The sequence below is a fragment of the Microchirus variegatus genome (assembly GCF_963457635.1).
Source record: "Microchirus variegatus genome assembly, chromosome: 14".
NCBI classification, from domain to species: Eukaryota; Metazoa; Chordata; class Actinopteri; order Pleuronectiformes; family Soleidae; genus Microchirus; species Microchirus variegatus.
Window position 1 is genome coordinate 7,283,380 of NC_139815.1, and position 26,800 is coordinate 7,310,179.

Below are 26,800 nucleotides of genomic sequence, written 5' to 3' on the forward strand. Positions count from 1 at the left end.
CATTGTCCTGAACAAGGATCCCATGAGTATATTAAGGAATAATTTTAATGAATTTTTGAAATTGAAGAAATTATCCATTTGCCCTGGTGCACTTTGACAATGAGCTGACTTTCTTCAAAAAAACAAAAAGTATGTCGGAATGACTTGAAATTTACCATCATAATAGTCGGCATCGTCCTGAACATGACGCATTTAAAATATTTGCAAACATCTTAAGACATAATTTTAATGAATTTTTGAAATTCAGGAAATGATCCATTTGCCCTGATGCACTTTGACAGTGAGCTGACTTTCATCTCAAAAACAAAAAGTATCTCAGAATGACTTTAAATTTACCATCATAATAGTCGGCATCACCCTGAACAAGGATCCGTTAAAAATATTTGCAAACCTCTTAAGGAATAATTTAAATGAATTTTTGAAATTCATTAAATGTTAGCCTTCACGTTCCTCATGCTTTACCATAACTGAAAAATCTTCTTCTGCTCCCACTATAGGAAATACATTCTTCCTGCATTCTTCACTGCACTAGTAGGTGTAAAAGGGGCTAAAGACTTGTTTCCTATAAGGAATTTCTCACACACACACACACACACACACACACACTCACTGAGCCATACAAAGCCACACAGATACTGACTCTCCCCAGAGTCTTGACATTGTCCTCTAAATTACCCCAATAATGAGATTACAGTGTTTCCCTCCTGTGAAAGGTGGAGGGGTTGTGAGTGTGGGGGGTGTTGGACACTGGCAGAGGGTGATAGCAGCTGTAGTGGTGCACCAGTGAGGGGAAAGACAGTTCAAGATAAGAATCGCTGCGACAGAAATGCTCTCTGGGTCGCTGTGAGTAATTGTTCTGTCCTCAGTAACATTAGCTGTCATGATAATGGAATATTCACAGAGATTGATACCCACAGTGGCCAGTTGGAAAGGAAGGAAGGATCATTTTAACAGCAGGCACTGATCTCAGTCCCTACCTGGGACGGACAACCCTGCAGCAGCCCTGAAGTTAGGCTTTCGAGGCTACGCTCTCTGCATGGCTCAGAAAAGACTACATTTATGGAGCAGTGAATATGCTGATTAACAGATCTTGACACATTTATAAAATGCCTGAAATTACAGGGAAACTCAACATAGTGTTTTTAATAAATGCATTTCTTGTCAGTTCACATGTCTTGTCATCTTAAGTGACTTAAAGCTGCATATGTCATTGTTTTGATCTGTATTATGGTCAAATAAGTCCACCTCATTGTGATAGAGCCATAGAACACCATCACCTGACACTGCAACTCTAGGGACTGTATTCAACTTGTTGTTTTTCATTTTGCTGCTTGTACCTGTTTAGGTTCGCTGTTACTGTAATTGTGAACCCTTTGTAAAGCAGTAGGCAGCAGTTTTCAGTTTTCAAAAGCTCTCGCAAACCCCAGTATGTTATCTAAACAGCCTTACACAGCAGAGAGACCAAGCTGTCTACCTGCTGCAATAATAGTTTGAGACCTGAAATCAGCAGGTGACCAGCCTTGAAATTAATGCAACATTTCTTCTGTTATCCAGAATTTTAACACAAAACAATGTCTTTCCAAATGAGCCATTTGAGCTCCTTATCAGTGAACTCAATCCATACTATCACACCTGAAAACACATGTGACATGGTAATCCACATACACTTTTATATTTCCCACAGATCCAACCAGTTGGAGGACAAGATCACTCTGATTAAAGGTCGCATTGAAGACATCAACCTCCCTGTGGAGACGGTGGACATCATCATCTCAGAATGGATGGTCAGTACATATACAGAACTTATAGCAACAGTTTGTGGGAATCCTTATCAGGTTGAAGCATCTTAAAAATGGCATCTTCAATGCGAAATGTTTGAGCTGAGGATTTGTTTCTTATTCCAAAATGCTCCCTAGGTATTTTCCATTACTTTTCAATAGTACATGGTTGTCATTGGCTGTTTCTCATCTTGGAACATACATTTTCAATAAGTCACAAGGAGATAGAACTGGACTGCAGACTGCCAGTCAAGCAGCCATGGGGACGCAATGGGGTTTGGTCACCTTGCTCTAGAGTTTAGATTCTCTGCCCGAGCCGGACCCGGGCCCTTGATCAAGAATGTGTATTTTCTCCCTTGCTGTGTTGGCGTGATATGTTATAGCACGTCCTATTGTGTGAAGGTGTAAAAACCTGCGGCCGTGAACGCATCATTTAAAAACCAGGAAGCATACTACTTGCATACTGTGTGTAGGTCAGTGCCTATGTATGCAAGGGCTGCCTCACTTTGACAAATGTATTAAATGGGTACAGGCCTACAGTGAACTAAACTGAACCAAAAATCCAGTGCGAGTACTATACTGGGTTATCCGTTCACAGAGAGGTGCAATAGCAAGTTAACTTATTGATTGAGACTGAATTAGACATCCGTGTGCCTGATTCTTTAGTTAATCACTCCTAGCCTTGATTATAGATGCGTGATGTGAGCATTTCTTGGAAGCTTATTTTTTCTAAGAGTGGATAACATACTGAATATGCATACTGTATATTCAAAATGTAGAGGCTCAGATTGGTTCCCTACCAGCCAATGAGTGTGCAGAGTCCAAGGTGCCAGCAGCAGTGATGCATGTTTTAAACATGGCTAGAGTCGACCATGAGCTCCTGTGAATAACAAACCAGGAAGAGCAGTCTTCTTTCCCCTTGATGCCCATTTATCAGGGAGATTCTCTGTGGCGATACAGGCAGGACGGCCAAAGTTGAACGCACTGCTGAAGTCATCCTTAATTCATGAGCATCCCGTATCTGTCCCCCCTCCACCTCCCCAATCCATTGTGAAACCCCAGGGTCATGAACAGGGGTCGCCAGTCACAGCCTTCCCGTCCTCTCACCAGGGAAATTGAAATTCGGTGGGTGACGTGCCAGTGGAATGGTGAAGGATAGGAGGCGTAATCTCTGATGGCACCGGCTCACAGGCCACTAATAAATCTAAGAATCCTCCAGTCACATCTCATCATGGCAGAGATGGCAGGCATTTCTCAACAGGGCTTCAAACACTGCCCTCTGAACTGCCTGTACAAAATGGAAAAAATAACAGTCACAAGAAAAGATGGAACTGTCATGACTCTGGTGTGCATCTATTCAATTTCAGAATCGGGTTTATTGCCATGTATGCTAGAATTGATACAGGGAATCTGCTGTGGTGAAATTTGTTGTCAAAATACAATAGGACAAAAAATATAAATGACACACTATATTAACTAAATTAAACAATTTAAAATACAATATTTAATTAAATCAATATTTACTGTACAGTTACAGTCCAGTGGTCAGCATTAATTAACAGGGGATATGTGACTGTAACGTAGCATGCATTGTCTATTGTACATAATGCTGTTAGAGCTTAGTCAGTGTTTTAAGTATTTTTTTTTGTTGTTGTGAATTTTCAATATTTATTCATTTATTTAATAAATAAATAAATAAAATATTTCATATTCTTCCTGAAATCATAAAGTGATATTTGATTGCTTATTGAAATTAGTGTATGAGGGCACATTAACCACCAAGTTTGTAAAAAAAATGGTAAATAACATATAATAAAGACCCATAATCCAGTTTGAATGCATTTTAAAGAACATTATTTCACTTTTAGGTCTCACTGTTCACGGGTGTCTCTTACATTTCTACCACAGCTGATGCTACAAGTGCATGAAAACTTATCAAGTAACAGTATCATTTCCCACTGCAGCATCATAGTTCAGATTTAAAGTGCTCAGACACAGGAAACAAAAAGTATTTGTCACTTTGGTGACAGCAATGACAGTGGCTGTTCATCCAATATGGGCCCATAGAACAGATGAGGAGGAATGAAACCAGAAGAATTCACAGTGTGAGTGTAAATCTGAAGCAAAATAACATCATAATGCTGTATCATGTGACATTGATCAAGGTCTTTGATGTTCTTGTCTGACCCTACCTAAAATACACTCCAATGCTCACAGGAGGAGGCTTGCTGAGCGAGACCACTAGAGAGCGGCTTAAGTGGGTCAAAGCAGTGGTAGGGAATACACAGATGGAATTCTGAATTAAGAATAGATTTACAATCAACATTCATTTTATGCAGAAGAAGCTGAATTTCTTATATTTTTTTATAATATATGATTGATTAAATAAAGTCAATAGGAAAGCAAGAGCTGAAACTGTACTTTTCACATAGTTAATTATTAAGTATTGAATAATAGACCATTGAGTATGCCGTCATTGAAAAGTTGCAAGATCTAAATCTTGAATTTTTTCAATTTCTTAAATTTATAATAAATATTTTCTCGTTTCTTTGCTTCTCTGTGACAGTAAACTTAATGCTTTTAGTCTGTGGGCAAAACAAAACATTTGCAGACATTTGGAGAACACTATTGCACATTTTACATAAGTTTTTGCATTTTATGGACCAAACCGTACATCTATTATTCAAGAAAATAATCGACTCCTTGATAATGTCTATTGCTGGAAGTTGCAGTTCTACTTAATTTGAAAGACACTTGCTGAGCTAATGAAGGCATAACTGTCTTACACATTAACTGATCCACCACTCTGTAACACAGGAAATAAAGTAGATGAAGTATTTCTGTAATTACAGTTTCCTCAATCTAACAGGCATCTTTACTGATGCAGTTTTCCCACTTTCGCTTTATAGTTTGAAATATTTTACATGATGCAATTTTGAATGTCTGTATAACCAAATGAAATGGCATCCTAAACAACAGATGTCACAAATGATGATAAAAGGTTGTGACGTTTTAGAAAGAGCTGTAAGCATCCATAATGCATCTTTATAGAGATAACCTTAAAAGTAATGCATCTAAAGTAATCGGTCATTTATTTGACAATTAAAGGCCGTTATGAATGGGAAACACAGGATCATATCGCTGATGTTCAGCTGTCAGAGTTGCTGGATCGAGCAGACAGATGTGGGTACAGGCCGAGTACACAGAAACGGGTAATGAATGCGGTGCATCTGTGGTGTTAGTGGAGGAGGAGAAGGGGGCAAATGATTGTCTGCTATGTGTTTGAGAGACTGCCTTTAGCAGAACCCCTGTCATTTCATAACTCACAACATTGATCGGTCGTCTCTTTCAGCACATTGAAAAACAAACAGTCCAGAGCAGATAAGAGTCTTGCAGGCAGACAGAAGGAGGAGAGCCAAGTTCCCCAAAGACTAAATAAAGATTGTCACTCCAAGATCAATCACAGGTTATGGGCCTGCTAGCTGGATAGTGTTTAATGGCACAGTCCTAGAAATACCCAGACATGAGAGTAGACCGTCAGGGGAGAGTTGGATTTTACAAACTTAAGTCACACTGAGGTGGACAGTTCAACGACAAAACATGTGTACAACACAGTGCACACCTTCACGCACAAGAAAAATAGTTGTTTGCGGTAGTTTCGAAGTCAAAGTAGCAGTAACATCCTTTCCTCTTTAGCCTCATTATCAGTGCTGGGAGCTTCACCTGCCTCAGGAGACAGTGGTAGTCATCAGTCATCCTGTCCTTCAGTTTGACAGACTGTCACTCTCTCCTTCTCCTCCCTCTTACATACACACTCACAGACACTGAATGAAGCATTAGTGAAGGAAAATTGATGAATGTGCACACACACGTAACACAAACCCAAAAGCACAGGTGTGTCCGTGTTCTAATGAGGATTCATTGGCTGAACACACTTCACTCAGACCCTCAAAATGCTCACACAAGTGGGAATAAATTGCAAATTAGCCTCATCGATGTCTTCATTGTTTCCATTTTTACAGGTTTTCATTTAAAGCTACACTATGCAACTTTTTAATGTTGCGATAACGGCTTCAAATCATTTTTACAGAGTCAGTGTCTTGTTGTACGGAGATGTTGCCTCTTTGATGGCCAAACCTTGAACCCCGAGTTGCACTACATAAATTGTCATAATCAGGCCCAGTGAGTTCAAGAGTGAATCGAGGGTGTGTTGGGTCATATTACAGAGGCTCATATTTGTGTGTGTGTGATTTTACATAATCTGTCAAATAACACATCTGTGTTGCATGTTAGTTCAGCATTTTAGGGCTGCAATGTTTCATCGATTACTAAATCAAGTGTAAACTTTCGATTTGAATGGTGATTTGAATTTATTTATTTTTTTAGTGCTGGACACGTTAACGGCGTCAATGACGCGTTTCCATGACGACTGACTGGAAAAAGACGCACGTGACGGCATGTTTACGTGACTCCCAATTTGTTGTAATTAATCTCTAATGTAAGTCTAAAGCAGTTTTTCGTGCCGTGGCACCAGAATCCAGGCACCGTTTCCCAGTTAGCTGTGTTAGCTTCTGTAGCGCCGTTAGCACACCTACAGTCGAACTTGAGCGGTCTGTTTATTAAACAAAAAGAGCAGCGCTACAAATAACCAGCGTACCTGTGAACTACTTATGTGTGTCTCTGTTTTTTAAAGTTTAACGTTACTAATAGACTAATTTTAAGAATCGGGAGTCACGTAAACATGACGTCACACGTGTCTTTTTCAGTCGTCATGGAAACATGTGCTGTGTTAACATTAATGTAATACAAAGATACAAAGATAATTGTTAGTTACATGTGTAAACTTGTGACTTGTGACGCATAAACTTATAGTAATATATTGTTAGGGCTGCTACTAACGATTATTTTCGTAAGTGATTAATTTTTTTTGAGTGCTTGCTTGGTCCATAATATGTCAGAAAATGATGATGAAGTGTTGATTGGTGTTTCCCAAACCTCAACATGATGATGTTCTCAAAGTGTCTTGATTTGTCCACAAATTTAAAAAGCTGGAAATATAATGGTTTATGATTAATTTAGTAATCAATTAATAATTTATTCATTGAATAATCGTTGTAGCCCTATAACTGATATAATGTATATGTTCAAAATGCAATGTTACATTGGTCCAATGTGGCCAAAACAATCCTAATAGAGTGAGCCGACAACCCAATGTGTCCTCAAACAGACCCTCCTCATAAAAACCCAGACCCATAATCCTAAATCACACAGTTCACTTTGTGTTTGTGGAGAGGAATTGTCTCATTCCTTGTTCCCTCAAAATGATGAATTTAATAATTGAATGCCCGTGAATGCCTGGACAAGTACACTGCGGAGTGTGTTTTTGAATATTTATGGTTTACGTGAATTCACAGCTGTAACTTTTTATTCCACAAAGGAAAACATTGTTTTGGTTTTATGCTGCTGTCGTTGACTTTGACCTCAAAACTAAATGAGTTTTCAAGGAAAGGTGCCTTTCTCAAAATCCAAACTGTAAACCTGTGTGGCAGGAAAAGATCTGTGACCAAATTAAACATCAGCTTATCTGATCGTGACATCTTCTGTTGACATGATGGAGCTAATTTCCTTGTTACACCTACCAGCTGTGAGCTTCTGATACAAAGGAGTGTTCAGAACATAAAGTGAATTTTTCGATGAATCATGTTTGTAAGACAGGAGTAGATGTTAGCAAAGTCTTGGATGGTTCAAACTGAGGCAGATCAAAAACAATGTGCTAAAATTAGTGACTACAGACTTCCAGCGTTAGTTTGTCAGATCTGTAATTCTCAGTACTTCTCTGCACTGTAATCTATACTACTACTGGTTATGTTGTGGCTGCTGTATTTGGTTTGCAGCAGCATTTAATCGTCCATACCGTGTATGTCCTTGCGTCCTGGACAGTTTTGTATTTCCAGTGAAATATATATATCAAGGAGAGATGTTGGTATCAACTTTTGTAAAGTTAAACTGAGCTTAAAGGAGACATTATGCTAAATCAACTTTTTAGTAATTTTAATACAAATTAGGCAAACTGTGAAAAAAGATGACTCAGTCATGTTTTTGTGGTACAGTACAGGAGATGAAACACGCGATGTTGACTTCCGCACTCATATGTTGGCTTTTCCAAATGCTAACTGCTGTTAGCTGCCAGAGCCTCAGTGACGCTGATGTAGTTTCCTTTGTCTCATTTGCATTTAAAGAGACTGGCACTCAAAAGTGAGCGTTCTGAACAGGGCTGTTTTGTTCATTAGGACACCAGGGAACGAGGTTCACTTGGAGAAATAGGGTATAATATGTCTACTTTAAAATAGTTTATTCTAACCACTGCTCTGAGTCACTGTGCATTTATGTTAGTCCCTTCTTTGCATTTCACTGGCTGTTGCCACCCATCGATCTGTAGCCTGGTTCGATTTCTGCACCCAACCATTTTTTGCAGCTAATGTATGCACATCTATGATGTCTGCATAGTCTGTTTGGAACCGTGAAATTAAAATAAAGGAAGATAATGTATACATGTACATCTTGCAAAAACCCCATATTGGTTGAATCTTGTGTGACTTATTAATAGACTTTACTCAAGTGAAAATGTGCTACTTTCATTAAAATCGTCCATGTCTCACAAGCATTTACATCCATTTATGCATGCATGCATATACTGTACACCTACATTAATGAAATTGTATTTTCAGGTCATGCAAATCATTGTAAAGTGCCGCTGCAGCTTATCTTGTACTTGATATCAGAGGAGCCACTGTTTCTAATAGCCTTGTAGCTCTGCTGCAAATTATCTCTCCTTTGCGTTTCAATGTAAATGAGGTTGATATTGAAATCTGCACAATATACACTCACCAAGCATTAATGCTCGAAAATCTATTACAGGGACGTGTGTGATGTGTTTATGCTAATTTGGTGTAATGTAGCTGTGGACTAAATATACAGGAGTCTTGTTGACGTAGCTCTGCTTCCTTCAGTATTCAGCGAAGCGAAACATGGTAGACCACCATCTCCTTTATTTTGCCTTGGCCCTCGCAGGACTGGAAGTGATGATGATCTGCAGTAATTGATGAAGACGTGTGTTAACTGCAGAATGAGGGAGGATGTACTGGAGGATGGAGGAAAGTGTAAAGTGCTGATGAAGATTTTTTTTACCAAAAGGCTTCATGATATTGATAACTGACAGCCACATGGTCCCCGAGGGGCTGTCTTTGTGTAGAGATGATTGAAAAAAAGAAGCTTATATGATAGCTCAATGAAACGGGTCAAGTTCTTGTCAAAAGTAACACAGCTGTAAAAGGATATTTGCCTTTTTTTTTTTCTTCTTTTGTGTGCATTTGTCTGCGTATGGTTGTATATGTAGCTGAGTATCTGTGGGAGCTCACTCAGGGGAATGTGTTTTATATGCAAATTTTGTTAATGTGTATAAGCTGCTCCAACCCATTCTCATTAGGTTTTCATTAGTCTCTTTTTATGGAAATGCACAGTGACTATACTGCAGAGCATCGCCCGCTCGAGCCCCGGCTGCCTGACAGTAAACGAAGCCGTTTCCTCACGGTAACGCCTCCACCTGTCTGTGTCACTGAGCCTGCAGACGGAACGATCGATTGGCAGAAATGGTACAAAAAGGATACAAAGAAGACTTTTTTTAGGATTCAGGCTTCTTTAGCTTATCTTTATTGATTTGTGTTTAAGTCAGATAAGAAATAAGTGAGGTAGATAAAGTCCTTGTTTACATCGTATCGTTTTCAACTTTGAATTTAAAAAAAATTTTTTTTTTTTTTTTTTTTGTATTGATCAGTAACATTTCAGTGATAGACGATGCACCAACATGAGATTTTGATGCAGGGCAGACAAATAGTCTGGAAAGTAATATAAACAGGAAGACATTGTTAGCGAGGAAAAGTACTTAATGGAGCTGATATAGTTTGCCTCGCAACAAAGCCTACGATTTTGAAAAATTAGCTTGACCACTAGTTTCATTGATGAACTGACCTTGACCTGATGCTGTTGCCTTTTTAGTTTTACAACTCTAAGTGGGAGTGGCTACAGTAGAGCGGTGAAAGATAATGTGTTACCGATATATTTAACAATATCTTTTGCATTACTTATCCAAACAACGTCAAACTGTGGCACTACACTTACTCGTGTCCGTAGCAAGACACCTTTCAAGTTTGACATCAATCGGACCATAGGTTCGAGAGATATGCAAATAATACACACACACTCACAGACAGAAGTTCCTGGAATTTATAGATAGATAGAAAATATGTAGTTTTCTTCCATGAAATCTGGCTCATGGTACTGGTTCTATACAGAAGACAGTAATCCTGGAGCGTTGTTGATGATAAAAGTTAGGCGTGACTCTGCTATGGAGCATCTCATTCACTCCCATATCCTCCTTCCTACAAGTGAGTCAGTGTCCTGTGAAATTGGGCTCTAAATTACGAGGTCGGCGTACTCCGTGTGAGGGTTTTAAAAACGACCTTCTCTGCAGCGAAGGACATCGACTGACCAAGGCAGTCAACGGCAGCAGAGTCTGACTTTTGTTCGGGACCAGTTCATCGTCGATAAACGGAGAGAATGTTTCCCTTTTGCGGAGGATGAGTTGGCGATATCAGCTTCATCATCGCTGTTGTCATTATCAGCTCGGGCATATGACAGAGATGGTAATGATTTTGGAGTCATAGTTATAAATCAGCACTGTTCTCCTGTTTGTCTGCCGCTGGCTCTCTTGTCCTCGCGCTGATAAAATGTTGCCTGTATTTGAATAAGGCTCTTATCTCACTGAATTACAATTCAGCCATCCATTGCTTTCTGTCTACATCCATCCAACTTCACATATCTCTTCTTTTCCACTTTCTCTTCATCATACAAACATGCAGACAAAACACACACACACTCCCCTCATTCACTCTTTATCTCTTGTCCTGGCCTCCTCCTTTGAAACAGATAATTAAACGTAAACCAGACCATTTTGCTTTTCTATTTCACTAATTAGTTTGTCTTGCATACATGTATCTGTTGTGTCACAGTAGAGCTGCAGAAATCTTGCTTCAATGGGTCCAGTTACATTAACAGAGATGGTGAGCCATGTCCCAAAACCTTACCAAAGTATAAAACACCTTACAATATCACTCATGGTTCATTTTAGTTGTTTTTATGCACTTTTAGATCTCAAATGTGTTGTTTCTTATACTCAAAAGCATTGATGTTTATTTTCAGGAGAAGCCGATAAAGTGACCCAAATAACGTGCTCACAAATAACGTATGAAGCTTACCGGATTGGTTAAAGTGGTGACAGGTAGACAAAGTCATTTGTCAGCAGTATCTGCCACTCAGGTCGAAGCCAACAAGATGTGGACAAAACTCAATTTCAGCATTAATTAAATAATACCACGGTTAATGTGTTGTCTGCTGGAGCGGAACACGAGGTCAGCCCAGGGTCAAACCTTTGGATGCGCGCAGACTCATCACTCCATTCACAGTCGTGGCTAATTCAGATTTTCACCTTGGTGATGTTGGGATTTAAACGTAATTCAATTCACGAGCTGCTCCGTCGCCTTCTGTTGGCATCTATTTGTTACTCACATTGACCTGTCTGAGATACCAAATGGTACTGAACAAAAGTGTACTTTTGTTTTTGTTCAGTAAACCCTTTCTTTACTGTTTTGTCATAGTAATGACTGAGTATTTCCTCTCTTCCAGGGTTACTTCTTGCTCTTTGAGTCTATGTTGGACTCTGTCCTGTATGCCAGAGATCTGTACTTGGCTGATGGAGGCTCAGGTATGTCACCTTCATTCTAATTTTAAGGCATAAAAGCATCATGAACAATGCACACTTTTATCCAATGCAACGTGATGTCTCTTGCACACGGGGTACCGGTCTTAACCTCTGAGCTACTCCACCCCACCACAGGTTATTCGTAAAGTACTGTACTTTCGTTGCAAACATTAGAAGCCGTGCTGTTTTACTGAACGGCTGATAGCGATTCAACCTCACACTCAAATCATTTGCTGCAACTATTATTCCTTCTCTGCTTTGTTCAAATCAAGTGGCAGTTCTGGCACAACCACATGGATAACAACCCTTAAAGACCCATTGTCTTGTCCACTGTGTTGCTGGAACACATAATACATGCTTTCATTACATCCTTCCTGGACTATTAGAACTCCTTCCTCCGAGGTTCATCCTCACATATGTTAAAAAGACTTCAATTTGTTCAAAATTAAGCTGAAAGACTTTCTCTCCCACCAACATTCCCGTGATCAACTTTTTTTGACGATTTTCTTGACCAAAATGAATCAGTTTGAATTATTTTTTTGTTATGTGGAGCAAAGAAACTATTATAATATAAATATATTCACATTTAAGAAGATAAAACAATCAGAAATCTTGTTTTAATAATGGAAAAAAGACTCAACAGCTCGTCTCAAACTGACACTCTTGTAAGACAACAATTCTCATGTATGGCTGCTCTGAATGACAGGCGAAGCGGAGAGACATGCATATAGTACAGGAGCAACGGAGCAATGCTTGACATGTTGTCGTATGCCTCACTCACCTTATTTAATTTAATTTAATTTAATTTAATTTAATTTAATTTAATTTAATTAAATTTAATTTAATTTAATTTAATTTAATTTAATTTAATTTAAAGGACTCATATTACACCCTATTTCTACAAGTTCACCTAGTTCCCTGGTGTCCTAATGTCTGTGACATGCTTTGGCCAAAATACCTTAAGGATGAAGCACCACAGCAGTTCAATCACTCTTCCAAAACAGCCCTGTTCAGAACTCTCGCTTTTGATTGCCTGTCTCTTTAAATGCAAATGAGACACGGGAAACTACGTCAGCGTCACTGAGTTTGTGCACTCTGTGCTGCACTGTGCAGCCAAGAATAGAACACTTCGCGGACTTCTGATCCTCCGGATACTGTTGCCCTCGCCTGCACTCTCTCGTTTTTTAGGAACAAAGCGGAGCGCCACAAGACAACAATTCAAGGAATGTCTCATTGTGACGTAGAAATGAGCCTGCAGTATCTCCTGTACTTAGACTGGAGGCTTTGCCTACTCATAGGGCCTCCAGAGTCCCAAAAAATATTAATAAGTGGATTTTGTATAATATGGCCCATTCAATGTGTCACATAACCAGAAAAGATCACACGTTCAAGATCACAAATCGATATATTTTTCGCTTTCGCTATTTTTTTACACTAATTTGCTTTTTGGAACATAAAACATAATTAGAACTGTCACTTCTCCAAGGAAAATAAATCACTCAACTTTACTTGACCTCAACTGAATGAAATAACAATTTAGAGTTGTAAATATTATTAAACGGATTAAGAAATTTAAATAGCAAGATTAAAAAATGTAATAACAATAATGAATCAAAATGCTACAGGGGAGAGAGGGAAATAAAAATCTTGATATTTCAAGTTAGATATTTGAGTCAAAATACAGAAACACTGTGGTGCACTGAGACATCTAAGAATTGTCTTGAGGGTTTTGGCTGTGTGCCTCTGAGTAACTCTGTGTGTGGATTTTAGTCTTCGGGGTCATCCCATTCCTGCCACTGACCATACTTAATGACTTGTGCCAAATGCGAGCCAACTACAGAACAGTTCCACCACGCTGCTTTTAGTGGCTCCTCGGGACATGAGAGAAAGGTCACATTCACATATAGAGAGAATGGTCTGTTAGCGAGGGAGGTGCGACCTGAGTCAGTGGGAAAGTGACAGGTCACAGGAAAAGCCATATGTTTCGTCACAAGCCTTTAAGCCCGACGCTCACGACACAGGCTCTGACCGGGAACACATACGGCATTTTTCTCCGTACGAATGATACGTCTCTGTATGATTGCTTTCTTGAATTGATATGATTGATATTTTTGAAATGATGTCACATCATTTTTAATATTCATTCAACCACAAACCTCTGCATTCAGCAGTTTAATTGTGTTACACACTAATAGTAGTACAATAATGTTTATTTTTTAGTTTTACCAACACAATTAGTATTTAAATTAACCCACCTTTAAAGGGACACTGTAATATTTATGGGTTTATATAACCCAAAATCCACTTTTTTATACATATTATGTGCTCCTGCATTGTCTAGTCGCTGTATAATAGTTTTTGTTTCATTTTCGTAGTGTTTCAAAAAGTCATGTAAAATAACATGGTCGCGGGCCGCGGTTGCATTGCCACTGTTAGCAGCGAGACGCCATGTTTCTACCGGAGCCTGTAAGGACAAACGCGAGAGAACAAATCAAGCGTCGCTTTACTTGTAGCGGAAGTCCCGCCTCCACTCTCTCTGCTTCGTCTGCTACGGCCGCGGTAGCTCGCCCTCTCCCTCGCCTCACGAACCTCATCAGCTGACACGGAGAAAGACAACGAGGACGACATTTGACCGGCTGCGGATACTGTAGCTCTCAGGGAAGGGAGGGGGTGAGCAGATTTTGTAAATTTCAGCCTCTCCTCTAGGTGGCACTATAAACTACTTACTTCACCTTTAAATTAAAGAAATTACAGTATGTGCTGTTAGTGTTGATAAAAGTTATGAAAACTCTTAATGTAATAAAACAGTGTTTTATCTCTTTTTGTCCGGATTTTTTCAATGGATTTCTGGTTTTCATAACATTGTTTGTTGTAGCAATTTTCTGTTATATTGTAAAAAAATTCTCTAAAATTCTTTATTTTAATTTGTAGTTTTGTTTAGAGCTGAAACAATGAATCTATTATTAATAAAATATTATGATAATCGATAATCAGTTTGAAGCTTTTTTTCATGATTAAAACAAGGTTTCTGATTGTTTTAGCTTCTTAAATTTGAATATTTTCTAGTTTCTTTCCTCCACATAACAAAGAAATCATTAAAATAGTTATTTTGGAAGACATTAGAGAACATCATCATTGTCAGGTTTGACAAACACTGATCAAGGTTCTTTAACATTTTCTGAAATTTTATGGTACACTCTTAGAAATAAAAGTGCTCAGTATAAACATATAAGGTTCTTCGGCTTGTCCTTAAAGGAGAAGGTTCCACCTGGAACCCTTTTGATGTTTCAATTAAGAACCCTTTTAAAACCCTTTATTCAGGTAAGGGGTTTTAAAGGGTTCTCTGGATCAAAATGGTTCTTACTGGAACCATTAGTGTTACCAAGAATCCTTGAAAAACCCTTTCTTCAGGAAAGGGTTTTTCAGAAGCAAATGGTTCCAGGTAGAACCTCAGCCCTTGTAGAAGAACCCTTTTGGAACCCTTATTTCTAAGAGTGTAGTGTGAGTGGAGCGTCCTCCATATTGTTGTTGCTGTTCAGAGGTAAAGTCCTCCAGGCAGTGTTAATGTGAAGTTGACTTTCACTACAGCCACATTTAAGCACACACCAGGTAACTTTTTTGTGTACGTAGTGTTGATCCTAACACAGGAATCAGTCACTTTCCATTTTTATTGTATTTCAGGATTTTAAATGTGTGTGCACATGGCTGTGCTGACTGAATTATTAGTGCATCGGCCCTGCAGCAGTGCTTCTGTATGTGTGTTTAAGCTACATTTAAAGAGAGTTACAGCAGCTCCCTCATTCTCCCCACTACATTAACCTCCCCTTCATCCTCAAATGTGTCCCTGCACTGCCTGGCACGTCGCAGCATTCAGGGGAAAAGGGATCTGTTTTGTCCCATGCCCCCTCCCACACCGTCTTTTCCTCTTTCACGGCCGACCAATAGGGAGATAGAGAGCGCAAGAGAAGAGGGTGTAGGTGGAGAAGGGGAGGGGTGGTGGCATGACAAACAGGCTGTGACCAGCGATTCGAGAAGGACGCAGATGTCAAAGCCATGAATCTGGGGACGCCCGTGTACACCCCCCACCTTTTCCCTTTTTTCTTCTCCCTCTCCATCCACTCCCCTTTTTTTCCACCCATTCGTCTCTCGGTTTCGTTTTCAGTTTCCCAGGCGAGCCTGTCCCAATTCTGCCCAATCAGCAGCCCCCCCCCCTCTTCTCAACTGGCCCTCATAATTACTCACTCGCTTCTGTAATCAGAGTAAAATGAAGTGACAAATCTGCTGTTTGCGTGTGTAAATGTGTGTGTGGGCGCAGTCATTAGGTATCGTGACACTCACAGGGTCACAAGCAGGCTTCAGCTAATCATGAGAGGCCATGAGTTGCCCATCACTGAGCTATCACCATCCATTCACATATTTTATGATCTGACAAGTCGAAGGTTACTTGAGACTGTGTTAAAATGCATACTGGGCAAAATCAATAGAATGTGCTCATTGGAAGGCTTTTATTTTTATAGAATTTAAATAGGCTGTTTTTCCTGTCAAACGTGCTTTGCTGACTATGTGTGAGGTCTGCTTGGCACAGTGGTGGAGTACAACTGTCGCCTCACAGCAAGAGGGCTCTTGCTTCACGTGTCAGTTTTGTGTAGAGTTTGGCCCGGTCCCAATGTTCACCCTCACCAACTCAGCCTGAGGCACATTCACGATAAGTCACTGAGGGTTTAGGACTGTCCCACTGTCAAATTGTCAGAGGTGTGAGCGCCCTCTCACAGCCAAGAAATGTATGGCCCTTTTCCAAAAGTTTCTGTTCAAAGGAAACACACCAATTGGCAACCTATGACAGCAGTATTAAAAAAAGGGATAGAATGAGCCACCCTGAGAGTTTTCACTTAATCAGAGGTTAAATAAAGTATAATAACAGTATTTTAAGCACCAAAATAGTAAATTCATTTTAAATCTTCTCTGTAGTTCACAAAAACGAAATGGTATCAAATAAAAAGTCAGAAACCTGTGACATAAAGCCACATTTTTTCCGTATATATATATATGTGTGTATGTATATATATATACGTATATGTGTATGTATATATATATATATATGTATATATATATATAATATGTATGTATGGTGTGTGTATATATATATATATATATATATATATATATATATATACACATGTACAGTACATGGAAAAAATGTGGCTTTGTTTTATGGGTTTCTGACTTATATTATTTATAATTTATGCTTAAAAGAAAAAAAAAAATGTTTTTAGATTTTGCCATGTGAATGGGCAGTAATGTTCCATGACTTATGTAGTGGATTTTTTCAGGGTGTCACTTTAAGAAGGTTTGACAGCAAACTGCAGTTTTTCCTTTCTGATTCCTCTGTCATGAACCGTGAATATCCCTTGAGATTTTAAAACATACACTTTTAGAATATGAATGTCCGTAAAGTGTAGTTTCGGCCTTAGGCCTCTGTGCTGGCTAATGTGTCTTCGCAGCAGGGATAACAATGGCTGCAAGCGTCTTGGCTCTGGCTTAATCACCAAGCATATTAACCATACAAAGAAATGAAAACACAATGACAAGACATTAAAGCTCATGTTTAATGCTCATCTTAAGACATGGATAATGTTTATTCAACAGACAGTCAGCTGAGCTGCCTTGGTGGAGGTCTGCTCTCTCCAAATGCTTTTCTAGTTTTACTAGTGCTGGGCACATAGATGCCGTTAACGTTAACGCGCGTCACGTTTCCATGACGACAGACATGGACGTTTTTTACACTTCTGAACAGTGAACACCCATAACTGTTATTTAGTTGTAGCCACCATTACAATATTTTACTCTGATCCCCACAAGATTTATTTTCTAATGATTAATTAAATCTTTTTTTCCTCAAACCGTCACTCATGCAGGCACACGGACACAGATATGCACACAGACAAACTCATTGTCATTGCCACTATGTCATACACAAGTTTAAAATACTAACGGCTTTGGACACTGGTGTGGTTCTAATTTTGTGGCAACCTCCATTGGTTTGAATGATCACATATAATAATGTAAAGCGTGTACACATAGTTTGTCCAAGTATTCACAGTTGTTGCCATATGATGTTGAAATGATGAAATATCAAAGTAGGACAACGTGGTCATAAAGCCATGGTTTTTGTGCATGTGATGGATACAGTCATTACAGCAGCCTCCTGAAATTGATATGAAGCTCCACACCCACAATGCCTTTTCATTACATTTGTGGACATGAAGCATGTTCCTTTGATTATGATTAATGTTATTTACTTTTGCAAAAAATAAATTCCTTTGCAGTATCACACGCAGGTCACCAGGCAGCTTTACAAAACAATTGATTGGTTGTTTGAATTCTGCTTGCATTCAACTTTGAGCTACATACAGGTTCAGTGCATTGTCAGAAGATTTTTGTTTTCACTTTTTTGGTTTTAATCTTGCTTACTAAAGACAAAAGAAGTTGAAATGTTGACTCCCTGCTCCTCTTGTTTCTCCACAGTTTATCCAGACCTGTGTAATATAAGTCTGGCAGCAGTGGGTGATGCACAGAAGCACCAAGATCACATTGCATTCTGGGACGACGTATACGGCTTCAACATGGCGTGTATGAAGAAGGCTGTGGTGCCCGAGGCTGTGGTGGAAGTGGTGAAAGCAGAAAGCCTCATCTCTGAACCAGCAGTCATTCAGGTAAACATGCCTTATACGTTAATTTAACATTCAACCGCAAGTGTTATTACTTTAAAGTCATGTAGTAATTTAACATCCCATTGGCCAATATATTTATACTATACTATAATAAATTATACTGTATGTTATACTGTTATTTTCAGGCTCAATTTGAATGAATTTAGCCTGGTTTTGTTGAGTAATATAATATAGTATTGTATGTGTATATTTGGAAAATGTATCCTCACTGAGATACATTTCTCATCCTGAAGTTACAAGATCATGACATAAGGACACATTTTATCATTTAGTCTTCATAAATATATATATATATGTGTGTATATACACACACATATATGTATGTATATATATGTATATGTGTATATACACACACATAAATGTATGTATGTATATATATATATATATATACATATAAAGGCAAAGAAGTGAGTGACGTCATTTTATTGGCACCAGAGTCCAGGCTCTGTTAACGAGTTAACTGCGTTAGCTACTTTTAGCACTGTTAGCGCACCTACAGTCGAACTGGAGCGGCCTGTTTATTGAAAGAAAAGGGCAGCGCTTGGGCAGCGGTGGCTCAGTTGGTAGAGCACCTGCCCCATATGCTGAGGCTGTAGTCTTCGCTGCAGGCGACCCTGGTACGATTCCCGCACCAAGCAGTCTTTCCTGCGTGTCATTCCCCATCTCTCTGCCTCCCGTTTCCTGTCTCTGTATACTATGCTTTCATTAAAGGCAAAAAGGCCCAAAAAATACATTTAAAAAAAAAGAAAAGAGCAGCGCTAAGAATAACCAGCGTACCTGTGTACTGCGTATGTGTGCCTCTGTTTTTAAAGTTTAGCGTTACTTTAGAGACTCATTTGAACAACCGGGAGTCACATAACCATGACGTCACTCGTGTCTTTTTTCCGGTCAGTCGTCATGGAAATGCGCTAATGTGCATTAACGTTGATGCCATTAACGATGTTAATGCGCTAATGTTCCCAGCATTAATTGAAAGGGTCAAGTCCGATCTAGAACCACCACACTTGTTGCTCACACAGGATTGGTAATATATAATGTTGGAAAATAAAATTATTGACAGTTAGACATAATGACATAAATGTGATATTTGATCAATTGCATAGTGGATAATGGATATATCCAGCAGAATGGAAAACCGTGACGTTAGCCAAATCATTTTTGCCCACCTCAAAAAGTCGAGTTTACTGCTAATGCACAGACGGAAAGGAAGAGAATGAGTTGTAGAGAGAGAGTGAGATAGGCCTGAGGGTTTGTGTCTGTGTGTGTGTGTGTGTGTGTGAGAGCGCATGCATGCACGCACTGGGTGATTGATCTATCTAATCCTTGTTTAAGTTCCTCTTAAGGAAACTTCATTACTCTCAGCCTCCTGTGGATAGAGCAGTCACACATTGCCCAAAGATAAAGCAAACACACACACACACACACACACACACACACACACACACACACACACACACACACAGTCTCACGTCTAAAAACATAACTACCTCCTGTGAATCTTTGTGTATAGGAGCACTCTCCTCTCTTGTTTCCCATTCTATCATGTGTTTGCTAAGTAGCGTGTCCTCCACTCATCTGTGGATGTGATGAATGAGGGGAGAATTTCACATAATGGAATTTGAATCTTCTAATCGATAGTTTCTCCCCTCCAGTGACAAATTGACAGCCCCTCTTCCCGAATTACATGGACTCTCATCTATTGCCTCCTGCTGATACGATCCAATAACATTCCATTAAGGCTAGCTGCTATTCCGTAAAATTGAGAGCCCATTCTTGGAATTATACTTTCCTGCAAAACAGATGAGCTTTTATTCTTAGTGAAAACAGATAGGCTTGAACAGATGTTGAACATGAGCAATGCAACCAATTAATGCAGCTTTAAACCTGCCTTGTTAAGTTTAACACTTTAGAAAAGTACTTTTGGGGGGTATGGAAACTTTTTGCAGTTACCGTAACCAATATTTGACTTTGATCCCCAGTTCTGAGACATCTTCTCAGGGGTTCTGTGACAGTTGTCTGAGACACTTTTTAAAAATTAATTTCAGGCAGCTATGTAGCATCTAGAGCTACAACTAATGGCTTAATCTGTTGATTATTTTCACGATAAACTGAGTAATCATTTGGTCCATAACATAACTCTAAAAAATGTTGATCAGTGTTTGTCAAACCTGGAAATTTGGATTCTTGTTTTGTCCACAAACCAAAACTGATTCACCTTTTAAAGTAAAAGAAAATGTAACAATCAGAAGTCTTGTTTTAATCGTGAACAAAGCTTCAAACCGATTAATTGATTATCAAAATAGTTGACGATCCCTTTAGTAATTGATTAATAATTGATTCATCGAGTAATTGTTTCAGCTCTAATAGCATCATCAAGGCTCCTTCACAAGTTTTACTTCTGAATGAGATTTCATTATGTTATTTATGTTGTGGCCGCATGTTAATAAGAGACTGTTCATTTGTTGCTTCAGCTGCTTGCAAACATGGACAAAATGTGAATTCTGTTTTATTTTAATCTGTGAATGAATGACAGTGACATACTGACATGCATTTGGTATGTTTACAACCAATGCTACGACATCTCATTCCTTTAGAAAAGATAAACCAATAGTTATTACCTCTGGTTCTAATGCTTGAACTTGGCTAAAATCCTGTGTGACATTTTCTGTAACCTCTGAGGTTGTTGCTTGGGAAGTATCATCGTGTTGTACTTGAACAAGTCTCTTTGTGTATAGGTACAATCTCAGTATTTTTTACTTTGTTTTTGACATACAGCTCATTCACTGCTCGGTCAATTTCTTATTCTGAAAAGTCATCAATGTAACGAACATGATCCTTTAGTTTCAGTGACTTGAAGAAACATTTTGGGAAAATAATAGGGAATCTGCCATTTCTTGGATCGCTTACACTTTAGTGCATGCATTTACAGTTCGTACCTTTTTGAAATCATTGTCTATTTTTTTTTGTCTAATTGTCAAATAATTATAACTTGTTCCCACGTCTGAGTAATGCATGGCCACGACATAAGTAACTCGTTCCTACGCCTTAGTAACACTTGGCCATGACGTACTTATTTTACAACACAATTTTCTTTTTCTATTGAGGATTTGTATTTTCTAACTGGATGTTATATGCATTGGTCAGGAATGATGAACACATCACAGTTTATTGATTGTCCTTTTGTCTTTAATCAGAGTTTATATTGTCATATTTATTTATTTAGCTTGTAGATGATGTGATTTGTGTGTGTTTGAATCTCAACAGACAATTGACTGTAACAGCGTTTGCCTGTCTGAGCTGGAGTTTGCGTCTGATTTCTGCTTGAGGATAACAAAGACTACAGATTGCACTGTAAGTAACACACACACACACACACACACACACACACACACACACACACACACACACACACACAAGAACCATACGTATTGATTTAGTTTAAGCATTAATGATATTAAAAATAAAAAGTATTTGTACCTTTAGAGTATTTCATACCTTTGTGACACTAACTCTGCACTGCGTGTATACGATTTTGGAATATTATGTTATTATGCGTGTTGCAAAGTTTCAGCGTATTTAAGGCTACAGCTAAACTGATCTAAAACTGAAGTCTAAACATCCACCGTTCTCATCAGTCATTTATCAGAGATAATGTGCCAAGAAAACAAGAAAGAGCAAACAGCAAAGACATCAGTCAGGTCATGTTGATGGATTATATTTCTGTATTTGAGAAAATGGCTCACAGTTAAGTATTTAATAATAGTCTCAAATCGAATACCAGAGCATTGGGGATACTGTGACTTTAAATTACATGTCAAACATGGTGAATGTTCACAGCCTGTTTGCCCTGTCGTTCTCTCACACACCAAAACACACACAAGCCTAACCTGTAACAACTAACCTTTCACACTAAAGCAGTGGAAGTACAAAATCATACTTTTTTTCATGAATAAATGGCCATAATGGCTGATTAAGCCACTGCCCTTTAAAAAACAAATATTTGCTCTCCAGTAGTTAACAATGCATATCAAAATATTCCAACTTTCAGGAGGGTTAGTTTGCCGAAATTGAATACACTATAGGTCATTTGGGTTCACCTATACAATTTTTTGTAAATAATACATTTATTTTTAATAAAAAAATATAGACTTTGACAAGATTAGAAATAAGGAATTTTTATTCAAAATAATAATTTTGCCCAGCAAAACTGTTTTCAGCTGTGCTAACATTGCACAATGGTTTTCAAGGGTTTTCTAATCATCCAATCATCCACAGCCTTCTAACGTGATTAGCTAACACAATGTACCATTAGGACACTGGAAATGGGCGTCTATACACCTATGTACATATTCCATTAAAAACCAGACGTTTGCCGCTAGAATAGTCGTTTACCACATTAACAATATAGAGAGTGTATTTCCGATTCATTTAATGTTATATTCTTTGAAAAAAAAGTGCTGGGCAGAGCATGCGTTTTGCATTTCAAAGCAGAAGCTTATTACATAAATGAAGATGTTGTAGAATGGTGTTCTTTCTGATATGCAAAGGCGACTGTACGCAAATTGCAGTCTCGCCATTTGATGTCACAAAGCTAGACCCTTAAAAGTATTTCAATACACTGTATGTTTATTACTTTCAAAAACATTGTCTCCTTGTCCACAACAAGACTAGAGCAATCTCAATCAGTTAAACATACCGTTAAAAATAAGTTTTGTGCTATGTAAGACTGATCATGACTCATCTGGAATCTGGTCTGTACCTTTGACTGCTGCTGTGTAGCTCAACACAGTATTTCTCAGCACAGAACTGAAGTGTGTCCTCACTCAGGCTCAGCTGAAGGCACTAAAGCATGGTGCATGGTTTATGAGTTTATTTGGTGAGGTGCTGAGAGCCACAGTCAGAATTGCTCCAACCCTTCCCCCCTCTCTAGAAAGTCTGCCACATTTCTCTGGACCAGCAGCGAGCTGCCAATGCCAGAATGGCCACACAACTGTAAGCACTAACTCACTGCTCTTCGAGAAGTGATGTGATCTGTACATGGGGCCATTGTGGCGGCTCTGTGCTTTGCTGCAGTGTTACTGCACTGTCTGGTGTATTGGTTTAATGGATAATCAATAGGTGGTTATTATCTGGCCTGTGCTCCCTGGGTAAGGCCGGTGGATTCATTTAATGGGATTTGTAAACATCCTCTCATTTTTCCTGTCTTTTCTGTTCTGTAATTGAAAGTAACCAGCTCCGTTTTCTATTCCTAGGATGTGAGTCCAGTCGTGCGTGTTTGCTTTTTATGAATATGACTTCTTTCTTGTTGTTTTATGCCTTTGATCAACCTCATATTTATGCAAGAGCACATATGTGTATCTCTGCATCTCATGCTGGATTTGTCTTTAAATATTCAGGTCTGCTATCTTTTTTGTGTAAAGTATTTAGCATGATGCCTGTTTCTCTTGGGATTTACCTATGTGTTATTGACGTGCAGGAGTAGGTTCTATTAAGTTACTATTAAGATACTAATCTGAAGTCAGCTGCAGGCAGCTCCTCAGTAGTAGTTAAGATTAGCACGTGTGAAGGGTGAACTGCTACTGGACCAGTGCTTGGGGATTGGTGGGAAAGAGCTGCTGCTTCTCTAGTCCAGTGATGGAGCGCCTGCTTTTGTTCTCTTGTCGACAGTCCATTCATCAGCTCAGCTTGCCTAACCTTGCATTAAATGAACAGCACAACCCCTGCGTCTGTGCCGCTCACGCACAAGACAAATCCTCTTGCTTTATTTTATCCCTCCTCCCCTCGCCTCCCTTTTCCATTTCACATGCACTGTGCCTTGTATATGTCATGTCTGCCTCTGCAAACTGTGAAGTCGCATGCAGAATGTACTGTAGAACATATGTATACTGTACATTCAGAATGACATGTATGAAGATTTTTGGAAATGTTCGCAAAAGCATTACAATCATCATTTTGAAATAAGTGTTCAATTAAATTCTATTTTATTTGTATAGCGCCAAATCATAACATACATTATCTCAAGGCACTGTACAACATCATGGAGAGCAGAGAAACCCAACAATTCACACTATGAGCAAACACTCGATGTCAGTGGAGTGAAAAAAAACTCCCTTTTAACAGAATAATAATATTATAATAATAATAGTCAGGGTTCCTATGCATCATGGATAAATATGGAATTTAATTTGAGTAATTTCCAGGTCTGGATAAGTATGGAAAAATGTAAGTGTTGTTTCCAGACCATTATCTCACTTTCTAAAATTAAATATATTAAAGCGGACCTAGAGTGATCCTGTTGCACATACTGTTTATGTTAGTTATGGAGGTCTACTTACATACATTAACTTGTTTTTATGGTCAAAAACCTCCTAGTTGCTGTAAAAGAGCCGATTGAAATCCTCTTTTCTGACGCTGTTCCTGAGTCACGATATTTCAGAGTGAACTTTCACCCCCAGAGTCTTGTGATTGGCCAATACTTTTCAGCACATCCGCTCTCAGAAGTGCAGCTCCCCCTTCTGGAACGGTGGATGCACTGCTCCTCATTATCAAAACATTGTTTTTACATTGTTTTAACAATGTTTAAAAATAGCTTCTTCCCGCCACAGTCCCTTTTATGATTTTGACCCGGAGTCCGACCCAGAGCCAGAAGACACTGTCGCTCGTGAAACACCTCCACAACGGATGTTATTCTTCTTCTGCGGTTCAATGTACGCAACCAGATGTGCCCGGACTAGTGCCCGGAGCAGGAGGATCTGCTGTTCAGGAGAACCGGTGTTTATGTAACCGGACCGGGTTTTTTCAGAGCTCTCGCTGAGCCCGAGATTACAATACAACACAGCATTCTCAGCAGTGACTGAACTGTTTGTTTTGAACTTTCAGGGCTTCATAAACAAGGTAATGACGCAGATATACACTAAAAACAGCGTTAATTTGAACTTCCGGTCTAGGTCCACTTTAATATATACAAATCAAAACAAGTTTCTTACGCAACATAGCCTACCTGTACGTGATATGAAACTAATCAAGCTTGCTGTAGAATGGTGTTGAGTTACCATGGTTACTGTTACTGACTGCAATTCTCATTTATTTATTATTTTCCATACTTGTCATTGAGCCGGCCGTAACAGTGTCATGGGTCCAAGTGCAAGTTTTCTGTGGGCTGCCTTCATTAAAAATGAGTGAAGGATTTTAAAAAACATGTATTTCCATAATAAGCATCTAACAATTGGTATTCAGATGTTTAATATTGACTGAAAAATCCTCACAGAAGTGTGGAAAAGTATGACATTTTGAAATGTAAAATGTGTAGGAACTCTGAATATTAGTAGTAGTTGCTTCGAAACTGGATCTGGATCCTGCAACCTGGAAAATGAGGACAGAGAGAGAGCGAGAGAGAGGAAAGGATAACTAAATAAGTGTTCAGACACTTCCAGATCTCTTCATCATCTTTGAGATGTTTCTGTACCTTGAGTCTACCTGTGGTAAATTCATTATATAAAATCATTATACATGATTAGGAAGGGCACTCTTGTTTGTCTCAAAAGTTGACAGAGCAAGAATCAGGCCATGAAGGCTGAAGGATCTACTGGCAGAGCTCAGAGAACAGATTGTGTGAAGACAGATCAGAAGAAGGCTAACAAAGTCTGCTGCGTTTCAGGTTCAGTCAGCGTTAAACAGTCTGGCCAAACAGTGTTCAGAGGAGACGGGCCTCGGTAACGGTCAGTTGGCTAAGCTCCACAGATTCTGGCTTGGGTTTTATTTTTACACAATTTTGACAACCTTGAGACATTAAAGGAGTGGGCTTTTCCAAACCTCATCAAGATGTAGAAATATCTCAATAATGAGCAAGAGAAAAGGCACCTATGCTTAATCTTAAAATGTCACAGTAAAAGGTCTGAATGGTAATGTCAATGTGACATTTTAGTTTTTCCTTTTTATATAAACGTTTCACTTTTTTGTGATGAGGTTCTGATTTGTGCTGCATACGACTGCAAAATAACACAATTAGAAGAAAGTCAGTGAATGGGGTCTTCCTGAAAGCATTATGCTGAAACTTTCTTTCAAACTTGGATCAGAGCTTCTATCGTGGCATCCACATCCTTGCCTTTTTACTCATCACAGTTCTATGATCCATTTACCTGAACTGTAAAATAGGTTGCAAATGTGCCTCAGCCACTCCTGAAGGCTGGAAATGATATATGCTGATGACATGGCAGGAGAGAATAAGTTTCTGTCTGTAATTAATTTTAACAGCTCTGTCTCACTGCTGCTGACATTGCTACTGTACCGCTGCAGAGGAAAACGTCTCTGCAATCCATCTCTACCTCTACTTTCCATCAAATTTAAATGATGTTGGGGGGGTTGGAGGTGAGAGTGGCCTTCTGAGCTGTCAGGGCAGACACTCGTCAACTTCAAGGATGATTTTTGAGCGTGTGAAGAAGCCAATTGTTAATGGAAAATTCCACTTTCAATAG

General features: G+C 38.9%; 1 protein-coding gene across 1 annotated transcript in view; it reads left to right on the top strand.

Annotated features, from left to right (window-relative positions):
* The window catches only part of prmt3 (protein arginine methyltransferase 3), a 58,179-nt gene that overhangs the window by 11,869 nt on the left and 19,510 nt on the right, over positions 1-26,800 (top strand). The window contains exons 10-13 of the mRNA XM_083900973.1: positions 1,685-1,784; positions 11,520-11,598; positions 18,121-18,308; positions 21,591-21,677. Of these exons, the coding sequence (XP_083757099.1) occupies positions 1,685-1,784; positions 11,520-11,598; positions 18,121-18,308; positions 21,591-21,677 (454 nt within the window). The remainder of the gene's footprint in view (positions 1-1,684; positions 1,785-11,519; positions 11,599-18,120; positions 18,309-21,590; positions 21,678-26,800) is intronic.